Here is a 16,544-nt window from a genome sequence, read left to right on the forward strand (position 1 = left end):
CTATAGAAAGTTAAGTAAACACTTAGTCACAAAATATATTTCTGAAAATGATTAACTTCACTTACTTAAGTTTTCTGCAGACATGTCCCAAGTTGTTCAATAAAGGTTCCCATTTGTCGACTGTTACCTAAAACCCATGAGTTATATATATCACTTTCAAACAGATTTCTTTACCCAGAATGATTCACATAATTATATGCTAGCTGGCTGTCTCTCTTTTGTGCTGGTACAAGACCCCGTGTATGCTTCTACCACAGCACTAAGCAAGAGTATCTGCTGGTTTATTCATCTTTCTTTCCTATCAGACGAGAGCTCATGAGGACTATATTACAGTTTAGCATAATCTTGTCAAATAGCCTATCAATGCTTAAGAAGTTCAAATTTTATACTTTCAACCCAGAGCTTTTTCTGAAACACCAGATATTTGTATTCACCTATTAGGTATTTCTACTTAGAACAATCACAAGAAATTCGATGTGTCACCCGTCCAACTACCATGCCTCTTCTGCTATGCCAGAACCCCACCTCGCCCTTCCCAGCATCCTGCCCTACTCAGTAAACTGCACCAGTGTCATCCCTCACCCTCCACCCTCACTTCTCTCATTGCAAGAATCACCAACTCCTGTTTACTCTACCTACTCAACAGAACTTCAATCCATTTAACCCTTACCTTCCCCATAAAGAGGACTCTAATAATAAAGTCTGAGCATGATGTCCCCCCTTTAAACTCCTTATATTTTCCCACTGTCCACACAATAAACTGCAGACCTTGTATTTTATTTTTTATTTATTTATTTATTTTTTTTTACATCCAGTCCCCCCGTCTTTTTTTTTTTAATTAATTAAAAAAAGAATTAACAAAACAATTAGAAATCATTCCAATCTACATGTACAATCAGTAATTCTTAATAACATCACATAGTTGCATATTCATCATTTCTTAGTACATTTGCATCGATTTAGAAAAAGAAATAAAAAGACAACAGAATAAGAATTAAAACAATAATAGAAAGAAAAAATACAAAAAAAAACAAAAACAAAAAACCTATACCTCACATGCAGCTTCATTCAGTGTTTTAACATAATTGCATTACAATTGGGTAGTATTGTGCTGTCCATTTCTGAGTTTTTATATCCAGTCCCGTTGTACAGTCTGTATCCCTTCATCTCCAATTATCCCTTCTCTTTTTTTTTTTTTTTAATTAACGGAAAAAAAGAAATTAACCCAACATTTAGAGATCATACCATTCTACACATGCAATCATTAATTCTTAACATCATCACATAGATGCATGATCATCATTTCTTAGTACATTTGCATTGGTTTAGAAGAACTAGCAACATAACCGAAAAAGATATAGAATGTTAATATAGAGAAAAAAATAAAAGTAATAATAGTAAAATCAAAACAAAACAACACAAAACAAAACAAAAACCTATAGCTCAGATGCAGCTTCATTCAGTGTTTTAACATGATTACTTTACAATTAGGTATTATTGTGCTGTCCATTTTTGAGTTTTTGTATCTAGTCTTGTTGCACAGTCTGTATCCCTTCAGCTTCAATTACCCATTGTCTTACCCTGTTTCTAACTCCTGCTGAACTCTGTTACCAATGACATATTTCAAGTTTATTCTCGAATGTCCGTTCACATCAGTGGGACCATACAGTATTTGTCCTTTAGTTTTTGGCTGGATTCACTCAGCATAATATTCTCTAGGTCCATCCATGTTATTACATGGTTCATAAGTTTATCTTGTCTTAAAGCTGCATAATATTCCATCGTATGTATATACCACAGTTTGTTTAGCCACTCTTCTGTTGATGGAGATTTTGGCTGTTTCCATCTCTTTGCAATTGTAAATAATGCTGCTATAAACATTGGTGTGCAAATGTCCGTTTGTGTCTTTGCCCTTAAGTCCTTTGAGTAGATACCTAGCAATGGTATTGCTGGGTCGTATGGCAGTTCTATATTCAGCTTTTTGAGGAACCGCCAAACTGCCTTCCACAGTGGTTGCACCCTTTGACATTCCCACCAACAGTGGATAAGTGTGCCTCTTTCTCCGCATCCTCTCCAGCACTTGTCATTTTCTGTTTTGTTGATAATGGCCATTCTGGTGGGTGTGAGATGATATCTCATTGTGGTTTTGATTTGCATTTCTCTAATGGCCAGGGACATTGAGCATCTCTTCATGTGCCTCTTGGCCATCCGTATTTCCTCTTCTGAGAGGTGTCTGTTCAAGTCTTTTTCCCATTTTGTAATTGGGTTGGCTGTCTTTTTGTTGTTGAGATGAACAATCTCTTTATAAATTCTGGATACTAGACCTTTATCTGATATATCATTTCCAAATATTGTCTCCCATTGTGAAGGCTGTCTTTCTACTTTCTTGATGAAGTTCTTTGATGCACAAAAGTGTTTAATTTTGAGGAGTTCCCATTTATTTATTTCCTTCTTCAGTGCTCTTGCTTTAGGTTTAAGGTCCATAAAACCGCCTCCAGCTGTAAGATCCATAAGATATCTCCCAACATTTTCCTCTAACTGTTTTATGGTCTTAGACCTAATGTTTAGATCTTTGATCCATTTTGAGTTAACTTTTGTATAGGGTGTGAGAGATGGATCTTCTTTCATTCTTTTGCATATGGATATCCAGTTCTCTAGGCACCATTTATTGAAGAGACTGCTCTGTCCCAGGTGAGTTGGCTTGACTGCCTTATCAAAGATCAAATGTCCATAGATGAGAGGGTCTATATCTGAGCACTCTATTCGATTCCATTGGTCGATATATCTATCTTTATGCCAATACCATGCTGTTTTGACCACTGTGGCTTCATAATATGCCTTAAAGTCAGGCAGCGCGAGACCTCCAGCTTCGTTTTTTTTCCTCAAGATGTTTTTAGCAATTCGGGGCACCCTGCCCTTCCAGATAAATTTGCTTATTGGTTTTTCTATTTCTGAAAAATAAGTTGTTGGGATTTTGATTGGTATTGCATTGAATCTGTAAATCAATTTAGGTAGGATTGACATCTTAACTATATTTAGTCTTCCAATCCATGAACACGGTATGCCCTTCCATCTATTTAGGTCTTCTGTGATTTCTTTTAGCAGTTTTTTGTAGTTTTCTTTATATAGGTTTTTTGTCTCTTTAGTTAAATTTATTCCTAGGTATTTTATTCTTTTAGTTGCAATTGTAAATGGGATTCGTTTCTTGATTTCCCCCTCAGCTTGTTCATTACTAGTGTATAGAAATGCTACAGATTTTTGAATGTTGATCTTGTAACCTGCTACTTTGCTGTACTCATTTATTAGCTCTAGTAGTTTTGTTGTGGATTTTTCCGGGTTTTCGACGTATAGTATCATATCGTCTGCAAACAGTGATAGTTTTACTTCTTCCTTTCCAATTTTGATGCCTTGTATTTCTTTTTCTTGTCTAATTGCTCTGGCTAGAACCTCCAACACAAGGTTGAATAATAGTGGTGATAGTGGACATCCTTGTCTTGTTCCTGATCTTAGGGGGAAAGTTTTCAATTTTTCCCCATTGAGGATGATATTAGCTGTGGGTTTTTCATATATTCCCTCTATCATTTTAACGAAGTTCCCTTGTATTCCTATCTTTTGAAGTGTTTTCAACAGGAAAGGATGTTGAATCTTGTCGAATGCCTTCTCTGCATCAATTGAGATGATCATGTGATTTTTCTGCTTTGATTTGTTGATATGGTGTATTACATTAATTGATTTTCTTATGTTGAACCATCCTTGCATACCTGGGATGAATCCTACTTGGTCATGATGTATAATTCTTTTAATGTGCTGTTGGATACGATTTGCTAGAATTTTATTGAGGATTTTTGCATCTGTATTCATTAGAGAGATTGGTCTGTAGTTTTCTTTTTTTGTAATATCTTTGCCTGGTTTTGGTATGAGGGTGATGTTGGCTTCATAGAATGAATTGGGTAGTTTTCCCTCCACTTCGATTTTTTTGAAGAGTTTGAAGAGAATTGGTACTAATTCTTTCTGGAACGTTTGGTAGAATTCACATGTGAAGCCATCTGGTCCTGGACTTTTCTTTTTAGGAAGCTTTTGAATGACTAATTCAATTTCTTTACTTGTGATTGGTTTGTTGAGGTCATCTATGTCTTCTTGAGTCAAAGTTGGTTGTTCATGTCTTTCCAGGAACCCGTCCATTTCCTCTAAATTGTTGTATTTATTAGCGTAAAGTTGTTCATAGTATCCTGTTATTACCTCCTTTATTTCTGTGAGGTCAGTAGTTATGTCTCCTCTTCCATTTCTGATCTTATTTATTTGCATCCTCTCTCTTCTTCTTTTTGTCAATCTTGCTAAGGGCCCATCAATCTTATTGATTTTCTCATAGAACCAACTTCTGGCCTTATTGATATTCTCTATTGTTTTCATGTTTTCAATTTCATTTATTTCTGCTCTAATCTTTGTTATTTCTTTCCTTTTGCTTGCTTTGGGGTTAGCTTGCTGTTCTTTCTCCAGTTCTTCCAAATGGATAGTTAATTCCTGAATTTTTGCCTTTTCTTCTTTTCTGATATAGGCATTTAGAGCAATAAATTTCCCTCTTAGCACTGCCTTTGCTGCGTCCCATAAGTTTTGATATGTTGTGTTTTCATTTTCATTCGCCTCGAGGTATTTGCTAATTTCCCTTGCAATTTCTTCTTTGACCCAGTCGTTGTTTAGGAGTGTGTTGTTGAGCCTCCACGTATTTGTGAATTTTCTGGCACTCTGCCTATTATTGATTTCCAACATCATTCCTTTATGGTCCGAGAAAGTGTTGTGTAAGATTTCAATCTTTTTAAATTTGTTAAGACTTGCTTTGTGACCCAGCATATGGTCTATCTTTGAGAATGATCCATGAGCACTTGAGAAAAAGGTGTATCCTGCTGTTGTGGGATGTAATGTCCTATAAATGTCTATTAAGTCTAGTTCATTTATAGTTATATTCAGATTCTCTATTTCTTTGTTGATCCTCTGTCTAGATGTTCTGTCCCTTGATGAGAGTGGTGAGTTGAAGTCTCCAACTATTATGGTATATGAGTCTATTTCCCTTTTCAATGTTTGCAGTATATTCCTCACGTATTTTGGGGCATTCTGATTCGGTGCGTAAATATTTATGATTGTTATGTCTTCTTGTTTAACTGTTCCTTTTATTAGTATATAGTGTCCTTCTTTGTCTCTTTTAACTGTTTTACATTTGAAGTCTAATTTGTTGGATATTAGTATAGCCACTCCTGCTCTTTTCTGGTTGTTATTTGCATGAAATATCTTTTCCCAACCTTTCACTTTCAACCTATGTTTATCTTTGGGTCTAAGATGTGTTTCCTGTAGACAGCATATAGAAGGATCCTGTTTTTTAATCCATTCTGCCAATCTATGTCTTTTGATTGGGGAATTCAGTCCATTGACATTTAGTGTTATTACTGTTTGGATAATATTTTCCTCTACCATTTTGCCTTTTGTATTATATATATCATATCTGATTTTCCTTCTTTCTACACTCTTTTCCATATCTCTCTCTTCTGTCTTTTTGTATCTGACTCTAGTGCTCCCTTTAGTATTTCTTGCAGAGCTGGTCTCTTGGTCACAAATTCTTTCAGTGACTTTTTGTCTGAGAATGTTTTAATTTCTCCCTCATTTTTGAAGGATAATTTTGCTGGATATAGGAGTCTTGGTTGGCAGTTTTTCTCTTTTAGTATTTTAAATATATCATCCCACTGTCTTCTAGCTTCCATGGTTTCTGCTGAGAAATCTACACAAAATCTTATTGGGTTTCCCTTGTATGTAATGGATTGTTTTTCTCTTGCTGCTTTCAAGATCTTCTCTTTCTCTTTGACCTCTGACATTCTAACTAGTAAGTGTCTTGGAGAACGCCTATTTGGGTCTAATCTCTTTGGGGTGCGCTGCACTTCTTGGATCTGTAATTTTAGGTCTTTCATAAGAGTTGGGAAATTTTCAGTGATAATTTCTTCCATTAGTTTTTCTCCTCCTTTTCCCTTCTCTTCTCCTTCTGGGACACCCACAACACGTATATTTGTGCGGTTCATATTGTCCTTGAGTTCCCTGATACCCTGTTCAAATTTTTCCATTCTTTTCCCTATAGTTTCTGTTTCTTTTTGGAATTCAGATGTTCTATCCTCCAAATCACTAATTCTATCTTCTGTCTCTTTAAATCTATCATTGTAGCTATCCATTATTTTTTCTATGTTTGCTACTTTATCCTTCACTTCCATAAGTTCTGCGATTTGTTTTTTCAGTTTTTCTATTTCTTCTTTATGTTCAGCCCATGTCCTCTTCATGTCCTCCCTCAATTTATCGATTTCATTTTTGAAGAGGTTTTCCATTTCTGTTCGTATATTCAGCATTAGTTGTCTCAGCTCTTGTGACTCATTCGAGCTATTGGTTTGTTCCTTTGACTGAGCCATATTCTCAATCTTTTGAGCGTGGACAGTTATCTTCTGCTGCTGGCGTCTGGGCATTTATTCAGATTTCTCTTGGTGTTGGACCCAGCAAGGTTGTAATATTTTTCTGTGAAATCTCTGGGTTCTGTTTTTCTTATCCTGCCCAGTAGGTGGCGCTCGTGGCACCCGTTTGTCTGCGGGTCCCACCAGTAAAAGGTGCTGTGGGACCTTAAACTTTGGAAAACTCTCGCCGTCCTGGGGGTTCGCTAGCCGAAACGGCTTGAGCCGGCCCGGGGTCCGAACGCAGGGAGGGTTGCTGGTCGCCTCAGCCAGGGAAAGAGCCCGTCCGAATTTCCTAGTCGGCCCTGGGCAACAAGCGTGGCGGGAGGGCGCCAGCGGCAGCGGCCCGCCCAAGAGAGTGCACGTTCCCCGGGAGTCACGGGTTTGGAAGGGGCCTCCCCCACCCGTCACCGTTCTCCGCGGCCTGGGGGTTTCCGATCCAATTCTCTCAGTTGGTCCGGGGGCTGCGCGTGGTGTGGGCGCCAGCCGTCTTTGTTTCAGGGGACCGCCTCTCCAATTCTCCCAGCTGGCCCGGGAAGGGGGAAGGGAGTAACTCCGGCCGCTTGCCACCCCGCCCGGTAAGGCCCGCGCGCCTCGGCGATCTCACCCGAGCTGCTTCTCTCAGCCAGCCAGCCGTTTCAGGATGGGGTACGCTGTCTTTTTTATCTCTGTTGTGGCTTTGGGCGCTTTCTGTATCGTTTCTACTCCCCTAGTAGGTGTCCTGGAGAAGAAACTAAGATCCGCGCGTCTTACTAAGCCGCCATCTTCCAGGAAGTCTCTGCAGACCTTTTAATATTATTCTCAAGGCTCTCAATGACTCATGCTTAACCTTCTTCCTGCACTATTTCTTGACACACTCTGTGAACTCAAAATCTAAGCCATACTGAATTAACTCCAATTTTCCAAAGACACCATGCCTGGTACACACCATTCTCTATATCTGGACCAAACTTCTTCCTCACCTTGGTGTGGCCAACACCTATGCATCCTTCAGGACTAAGTGAGATATTTTATCAGGAAAGCCTCCTCTGATCTTCAAGTCTGGATTAATTGTCCTATGTGGGTACCTTTATTTTCCCAATCACAGCCCTTTTTGTGTGTTGTATTATTACTACCAATTACTTGTTTATATTCTCCAATACACCTAAGAGCAGGAAATAGTGGACTAGTTTCCTAGGACATAATAGGCAACTAAATGAAAAAACTGAGCCACAACTCTGTAATTCTATTGAGAATGGCTCTAGGAGGTACAGTCCAGGTGAATGAAAAACACATCCTTTAATGATGCTTACACAGTATTGCCTTCCTTTGGTTATTCTGACATCTGCAGCAGTTTATAACTAAACTATTTTTTCCCCTCTTCATATAACCCTTCAAAGTGCATTCTGATATTTCAATAGTATTGCCCTTTCAAATGTGAAATTGTTATTTTAAATTTCTATTAGAGTCCAAAGTGTCTTCTGAATCATCAAAGAAAGAACATAGTTTCAAATTAAGCAAGGTTTAAGCACTTCTCAAACTTCACTGTGCATGAGAATCACCAGGGCATCTTGCTAAAATGCAGCTTCTCATTCAGTAAGTCTGGAGTTAGACTTGGCATTCTGCATTTCTAAGATGCTCCCAGGTAATACTGATGCTGCTGGTTCAGGAAACGCATGTTGAGTAGCATTAAGGCATTTAATTTTTTGAAAATGGCAACCTTATACATGTGATTCCCAGAACCAAACCAAGATTCAGTTAAGGCAAGAACATGCTATATATACACACACGTGTAAACAAATGGACATATAATATTTTTAAGGTCATATGAAAATAAATGAGAACCAAAATTTAAAAAGCTATGCCTGCAAGGACAGACAGATTGACACCTGGCAGGGAGACTAATAGAGGTTGAAGCAATAGAAGGGACAACTGTGAACAACTGTGTACAAACAGGAATAAAAAGAAACTGGGAAGTAAAACTTAGATTTAAAAAACATGACAGATACGAGTAAAAAGAATCAGGAATCAGAGAAGTAGTAACAGGCAGATCCCTTATCCATGGAAGCTTCTAATACTAAAATTGTTATTGTTTAAAAAAAAAATAGCTGTGATATACATTCTTCCTAGTTAGTTCATTCATGAACACAAATCCACAGGACACATCTTTCACACACAGAACCTAGTTAAATATTTTCAAATACTGAAAGATCTAAACAAACTAAGAACAGGCAGGGAACAACAAATGATAGGTCTGAATTTAAACAACATTTGGCCCTATTTCTGCAGAAGTGCTGCATTTAACCTCTTCAAAGATGATTCTATTTTAAGTTTCAGAGAAGAAGGGTATGTTATAGTAGATATACAAATGTCCACTAATTTCCACTATGCCTCAAATACGCCCAATTTCCAATCATATGACATATTCAATTACTGCCACAACCATTAGAGCCCTCTTAAGAAGCACACATCTAACACCTGCCCTCTAAACTAGAAACAAACTCACTTTCACCATATAGTCAAAAGTTTAATTCCCTGGTAACTCAAGTATTAGCAAGTGATTTGTTTTGATAAATACTTGGTAATTAATTTGTAGTCAAGAGGGATTTTATGTTATTTTACTCATCCAAATGAAACACACTTAGGTATGTAAACACACACACAATACCTCATTTCCAATTGCTTTAATTTTTTCCAAAGCATCGAGAAACCATTTTTCTGCTGTTTTCCAGCTAAAATAGGGGGAGAAAGGTTGCAGGTTATTCAAAATGAGCAAGTTCACACATTTAAGAAAAAACCAACTATCTCTTTCTGGTAGTACAAAACTGAACTGCTGGAAATTATTAAGGTTCAAATTTAAGTCAGATAAATTATTAATTTGCTAGCATTAAAAATCACATGATTTCAAGATTTTAGAAGACAGTATATTAAAATATCACCATACAAGGGTGCATGGCCAGTTCAGTGTAGAATTCTTGCCTGTTACGCTGGAGGACTTGGGTTCGATTCCATGCCCATGCCCCCCACACTCCCCAAAAAAGTTCTGAACAAAAGTTCCTATGATACACATACTACATATCTGCTTGTGTGCGTATATGTATAGATATAGAAATACATATACGTAGGGAGACACATAAAAAATAAAAAATATCACTAAACATAAAAACAAAAAAGCACCAAATTTTTAAAATACACAGATAATCCAATTTTTAGACCACATGCACATACACACACAAAGAACACTGAAGAAGTATCAACTTACTGTTTTTAATTTATATATAATTTAATGCAAAGGATTAAATATATTTCTTTTTGAGTATGTTAACTGAATTATTCATTCTATAAAGCATCTAAGAGTATAGTAAAGCCTCAGTTGATAATGACAGAGATTGGATTGTTCTGATTAGTTTAATTTTCTGATTAAATGGTAAATAACATAAAACCATTTTGTTTCAGAGGTTGATTTCAAAGGAAATCTTTCTCAAATGTATTACTTTAATTTCTAATCTACATAGAGAGGAATAAGTATTCTGCAGCGCCTCGAAGTCACACTGCTGAATACCAACGATTTGAAGATGTAACAGTAACTGTCCAACAGTGCAATTCACAGCTCACAGTAGTCTAAATGATAGGAGAACTAAAACCTGAGTTTAATACTTTGAAGAAATCCAAGATTTTTGTTTTTAATCTTCTGCCTCCTTCTAAAATAGTACAAAATCAAAATCTACTGAACAGTTATTGCAAACAGTTAATCTCTGGTGATTTACGTTTTACTGTATTTACAAAAAGGAAGCAGAATGGGTTTTTTGCTACTTACTCTCCATTTTGAAACGCAACCACGCCAACCTCATGCATAACAAACGGATCTTCAGGTGCAATACTCAGAGCTTGGCTAAAGAATCTTTCGGCCAATTTTGAGTTATTGGTCAAACCATACTCTAATCCAATATACAGCATTGGCAGATGACACCTAAACATGTTTGAAAATTTCACATAATCAATATGAAAAACTTCATAATTAGCATAAATTAACCAACTTTAACCCTTTGCACAAGATAACATAAATGTACTACTGCAACAAAATACAGTTTTAACTTTTTCTGAAATTCTTTCATTTTCTAGCAATTTAATGAGTGTGCAACAAGCTTTTAGACTAATCTGTTGCTACTTTTAGAATCTATCACCAACTTATTTATCTTATTTTTTTTTTATTATTCCACAATAAAAAACATAACCAAAAATCCCTAAGGCAGAAGAGCAGATATTCATGGCCTGTTATCCCTCTGACTGTTTCCTCCCTTCAGGTTACTGTCATGCCTCTAGACTGCTTTTCCCTTTTCTGCTTTATTCATTCAGCACCATTTTATCCTTCAAGATTGTCTTCAAGCTCCACTTCCCTTTATGAAACTACTCCTAATTTTTCTAATCTAAATGGCTCTCCCTTCTGTGAATTCCCATTATAATCAGTTGTTATCAGTTCTCCACCAAAGAGTTCTTTAACTACATCATGTATATTAATTCAATTTTTCCATCTTCTGAAGCAGTCTAGGCACAGAAAGAACTAACCACTTTTTAAACGAATTTTCATATGACTGGATCAATGATTGCATTAAAGCAAATGTTATAATCTTTCTTTAAAGAAGGACCTAAGAACTGTGACAAATATTTATGGACTAGCTGACATGTGCTTGGTTCTAATTTACAGCCATGAATCAAATTAAGATTCTATTATCTACAGAAGGATCATGAAGAACCCTTAAAAAATATTTACTCAGAGGAAGCATTTCTGGAATGGCAGAATAAGGCCTCTGGAAATCCACTTCTTTATAGAAGCAATGAAAACGCTGACCAAAATTGTTAAAATCAAATCAACTTTTCACAGCTCTGGAAATTAACATAAGGCTTGCTACAATCCAAGGAGCATTTATTTATTCAATGTCAATATAAAGAGTGAGCTCTTTAGAGTTTTAACTTGCCCTATTCCTACTCCCATCTGCCAAGCTCCACGGCAGCCTTGAAAACTAGCAGCCCTACAACCACAGTAGTTGTGAAAACTGGTACCCTAGCAGTCACTGGAGAGGGGAAATGGGTTTGGCACTCTAAAAAGCACATCCCCACAGAATTACCACTATTTCATCTGTCTGGCAGCTCCCCAGAAAAGCCCCATGCATAGGATTTATGTTTATTTAACCACAGAGCTCACACAGCGAGAAAAACCTTATCCCCAGAATGTTTGTTGGAAACAAACATTTGTTTAACATCATGAGCTGCCTGAGGTGGCTACATCAGTTGAGGCAAACAGAAAGGCTAGAAAACTTAAAAGGAAAATCTGGGGGTAGGAGTGGGAGTGAGAGGACCAAAGGGGACTTTGAAAAGCTATAATATATTCTTAGGGATCTAGAAGGACACTAATAGTGCACACACAGAATTGTGCACATGTTCCAGGAAAGACCTAAAATGACCTCATCTCTCATTTCTGGCTGACCTTGGGGCTCTGCCCAAGCAGGAAGTGAAGGCTAAGGCAGAACTGTAAAATGTTTGGCTGAGTGTTGAAGATATGTCTCAACATACACTTGGCAAAAGTTGGCAGACTTAATGCTTCAAAGTATTTAAGAAAACCAGTAAGACAACTGACCATTAAGTTAACTGAACATTAAGTTAACTGAGCAGAAACTTAAATGGCTGCACATGACAAAGGATGGACATGGCAAAAGTAGTTCCAGACAATCACTAAACAAACAGCCACAACAAACTCTGGGAAAGGGGGAGAATCTGATTTCCGTAGTTGTTCCATTATATCATCTAAAACGTTTAGATTAAAAAAAAAATTTAGACACATTCAAAGAAAGAGAAAAATATGGCCTGTATGCAGGGAAAAAAGCAGAAACTATCCCTAAGAAAGCCCAGATGTTAAGTTTATTAGAAAAGGTGTCCAGACAGATGAAAAGTGATAATTCTCTGAGAATGAGGCTTTGTGGAACATTTCAAATTCATTCTACTCCTTTCAGTGGGTACTAATTAAAAGAAAGCATGAGAATAATGTCTCACCAAATACAGAATAAGGAGATGGAAATCAGGGCGGGCCACGGTGGCTCAGTAGGCAAGAATGCTTGCCTGCCATCCCAGAGGACCCGGGTTCGATTTCCGGTACCTGCCCACGTTAAAAAAAAAAAAGAGAGATGGAAATTGTAAAAAAAACACAAACAAACAAATTCTGGAGTCAAAAAGTACAATCACTGAAATGAAAAGAAGTCTGCAACCAGCAAGAGAAAAACAACTCTGCTGCTGAAAAAAAAAGATGTCTCACCAAGAATTCCATATGCAGAAAAACTATTTTTCAAAAATGAAGAAGAAATTAAGGTTTTGTATAAAAACTGAGAGAATCTACTGTAACAGATGAGTCCTATAACTGAACAGAGTCCTCCAGGCTGAAATGAAAGGACAATAGACAGTAACTCAAATCCCCACAAAGAAATAAAGAGCACAAGCATAAGTAATTATATAAATAAATATAAAAGACTATATAAACGTACTTTTATTTGTGTGCTGATGGGCACACAAGGTATAAAAGTGTAATTTATGTGATAATACACACCAAAGAGTGGGAGGGAATGGAACTACGAGAAAAGTTTTTGTATAATACTGAAATAAAGTTAATAACTGCATTGTTGCTAATGATAATCCTCAGAGAAACTACTGGGGAAAAACTAAAAAACATGATAAAGGAAATGACAGGAGAATTGAAATCGTACACTAGAAAATATTTATTTACCAGAAAAAAATCAGTAATGGAAGAAACAAAAGATATATAAGACACACAAACACCAAAATGGCAGTTGAAAATACAACCTTATCATTAATTACAGTAAATATGAGTGGCTAAAACACTTCAATCAAACATTTCGAAAGGCAGAGACTGGCAGAATGGGAGAAGAAAACAAAACCATGATCCAACTCTATGCTAAGAGAAACACACTTTAGATTCAGATAGAAAAAGCTATACCATGGTAAGCAATAACCAAAAGAGCTGTAATGGATATACTAGTAACAGGCAAAATAGATTTTATGACATAAATTGTTACTAGAGACAAAGAAAGGCATTTTTGTCATGATTAATGGGTCAACCTAACAGGAAGACATAACAATTATAAACATATATGTACCTAATAGTAGAGCCTCAAAATACATGAAAAACTGACAGAATTAAAGGGAGAGACGAACAATTTGACAATAATAGCTGGAGACTTTAATGCCCCACTTTCAATAACAGATAGGGCAAATAGGCAGAAGATAACTAGGGAATAGGAAACTTAAACATTACAAACCAATTAGACCTAACAGACATTTATAGAGAACTCCACCCAATAATGGCAGAATACACATTCTTCACAAGTATACACGAAACACTTTCCAAGATACACCATATGTTAAGCAAGCTATAAAACAAGACTCAATAAATTTAAAAGAATGGAGATAAAAAAAAGTACGCCCTCTGACCATAACAGAAATTAGAAATCAACAACAAAGGTAATCTGGAAAATTCATAAATATGTGCAAATAAAAAAAAATATTCCTAAAATAAACAATTAGACAAAGAAGAAATCACAAAGGAACTTTAAAAATATTTACTAAATTTCAAATATTTGCCCAAGATAGGGCAAGTTAAAAGAATGCAAAGCTATTCTGATGGGGAAATGAAAACTGAGTGAAAAATAATGTTTACCTTGATCAAATTATGTGAAAATGTACTGAGATAATGTTTGTTAGCTTAGGAAACACAAAGTTAATACTCATGTCATTAATTATCACTGGGCTTTGATTCTTAGCTAGGGACTAATACCTAACTATTCTATGGTTGCCAAGACTTAAGTAGCAAACAAGATGGGGAGAGTTCAGCCCTGCTCCAAAGAAGAGGTAGAGAAGGGACTGGAAGGTGATGGAGATGGCGATTCCAGGGTATAAGCAACCTGGGAAGGTCTTCTATACCACACAGGGATGCCCTGGTTAGAAAAGCTACAGAATTGAGATGCAGAGAACTGGAGACTGTCCAGCTGGTAAGACCAGAGAATTTCTTGAGCATGTGCCCATTCCCACATTTCATTCGCTGTGAAGGGTGTGCCTTGATCAGAAGCAATGCTGTGTGGAATACCATAATGACGGATAAGGCATTCTGTAAGCTCACGGACGGTACTTTTGGAAGAAGCACTGCGTGCAGGGAAAGCAAACCCATATCCAGAGTATGTGTCTATTCCAGTCAGAACAAATCGCTGCTGCTTCCATGAAGGGAGTGGTCCAATGTAATCAACCTGCCACATGTAGCTGGCTGGTCACCTTGGGAAATGGTGCCATATTGGGCTGTAGCCAAGTCAGCCTTGGTGAGTGGAAGTCCATGTTGCTCAGTCCATGCACAACCTCCATCCCTATCACCGTGACCACTTTGTTCATGAGCCCACTGGGCAATGACAGGAGTTGCTGGGAAAGAGACTGACTGGCACCCAACAGAAGAGGTCATCTTATTCACTTGATTATTAAAACCTTCTTCTGCTGAAGTCACCCTTTGGTGCGCATTCACATGGAACACAAATATCTTCATGTTTATAGCCCACTCAGAAAGGTCTATCCACATACTTCTTCCGCAGACCTCTTTGTCACCAATTTTCCAATTTTGGTCTCTCCAAGTCCCTGACCATTAAGTCAAACCATCAGCAACAGTCCATGAGTCAGTATACAAATGCACCTCTGGCCAGTTCTCCTTCCAAGCAAAATGAATAACCAGGTGCACTGCTTGAAGTTCTGCCCACTGGGAGGGTTTCTCCTCACCACTGTTGCTCAAGGACACCCCAAAAGGGGTTGTAGTGCTGCAGCTGTCCACTTTTGGGTGGTACCTGCATATCGTGCTGAACCATCTGTAAACCAGGCGTGAGTTTTCTCTTCCTCAGTCACTGTAAGGAACTCCCCAAGAACCCACAGCTCTGGTCTGGGAAGGAGAAGGTAATGTGACAGGAAGGGAGACCATGGGCATTTGGGCCACTTCCTCATGTAACTTACTTGTGCCTTCAGGACCTGCTCTGGCCCTATCTCATATATACCATTTTCATTTTACAATAGAGTGCTGCTACGCATGCCCAACTTTGTGTGGCTTGGTGGATCAGACAACACCCAGCTCATGATAGGCAACTCAGGTCTTAATGGTAACTTTGTGGCCCATGGTTAAGCGTTCAGTCTCTACTAAGGCCCAGTAGCAGGCCAAAAGCTGTTTCTCAAAAGGAGAGTAGTTATCTGCAGCAGATGGTAAGGCTTTGCTCCAAAATCCTAAGGGTCTGCGTTGTGATTCTCCTATAGGGGCCTGCCAAAGGCTCCAGACAGCATCTCTATTTGCCACTGACACTTGCAGCACCGTTGGATCTGCTGGATCATACGGCCCAAGTGGGAAAGCAGCTTGTACAGCAGCCTGAACCCGTTGCAGAGCCTCCTCTTGTTCAGGTCCCCACTCAAAATTAGCAGCTTTTCTGGTCAATAGATAAATGGGCCAGAGTAGCACACCCAAATGAGGAATATGTTGTCACCAAAATCCAGAGAGACCAACTAGGCATTGTGCCTCTTTTTTGGTTGCAGGAGGGGCCAGATGCAGCAACTTATCCTTCACCATAGAAGGGATATCTCAACATGCCCCACACCACTGGACACCTAGAAATTTTACTGAGGTGGAAGGCCCCTGTATTTTTGTTGGATTTATCTCCCATCCTCTGACACGCAAATGCCTTACCAGTAAGTCTAGAGTAGTTGCTACTTCTTCCTCACTAGGGTCAATCAACATGATATCATCAATATAATGGACCAGTGTGATGTCTTGTGGGAGGGAGAAACGATGAAGGTCCCTGAAGACAAGATTATGTCATAGGACTGGAGAGTTGATATACCCCTGAGGTAGAACAGTGTAAGTATACCGCTGACCTTGCAGGCTGAAAGCAAACTGTTTCTGGTGGTCTTTACTAATAGCTATTGAGAAAAAAGCATTTGCCAGATCAATAGCTGCATACCAGGTACCAGGGGATGTACTGATTTGCTCAAGCAATGATACAGCAGCTG

General features: G+C 38.0%; 1 protein-coding gene across 4 annotated transcripts in view; it reads right to left on the reverse strand.

Moving 5' to 3' along the window:
- The window catches only part of CDC16 (cell division cycle 16), a 58,413-nt gene that overhangs the window by 11,780 nt on the left and 30,089 nt on the right, over window positions 1-16,544 (reverse strand). For all 4 annotated transcript variants that reach the window (XR_013164550.1, XR_013164549.1, XM_077134965.1 and 1 more), the window contains exons 13-15: window positions 10,273-10,425; window positions 9,124-9,187; window positions 66-127 (exon numbers count right to left, since the gene is read on the reverse strand). Coding sequence is in view for 2 of the 4 variants with exons in the window: in XM_077134965.1 (XP_076991080.1) it covers window positions 66-127; window positions 9,124-9,187; window positions 10,273-10,425 (279 nt within the window). In the remaining 2 variants the exon portion in view is untranslated. The remainder of the gene's footprint in view (window positions 1-65; window positions 128-9,123; window positions 9,188-10,272; window positions 10,426-16,544) is intronic.

The sequence above is a fragment of the Tamandua tetradactyla genome, chromosome 17 (assembly GCF_023851605.1).
Source record: "Tamandua tetradactyla isolate mTamTet1 chromosome 17, mTamTet1.pri, whole genome shotgun sequence".
Classification (NCBI taxonomy): Eukaryota; Metazoa; Chordata; class Mammalia; order Pilosa; family Myrmecophagidae; genus Tamandua; species Tamandua tetradactyla.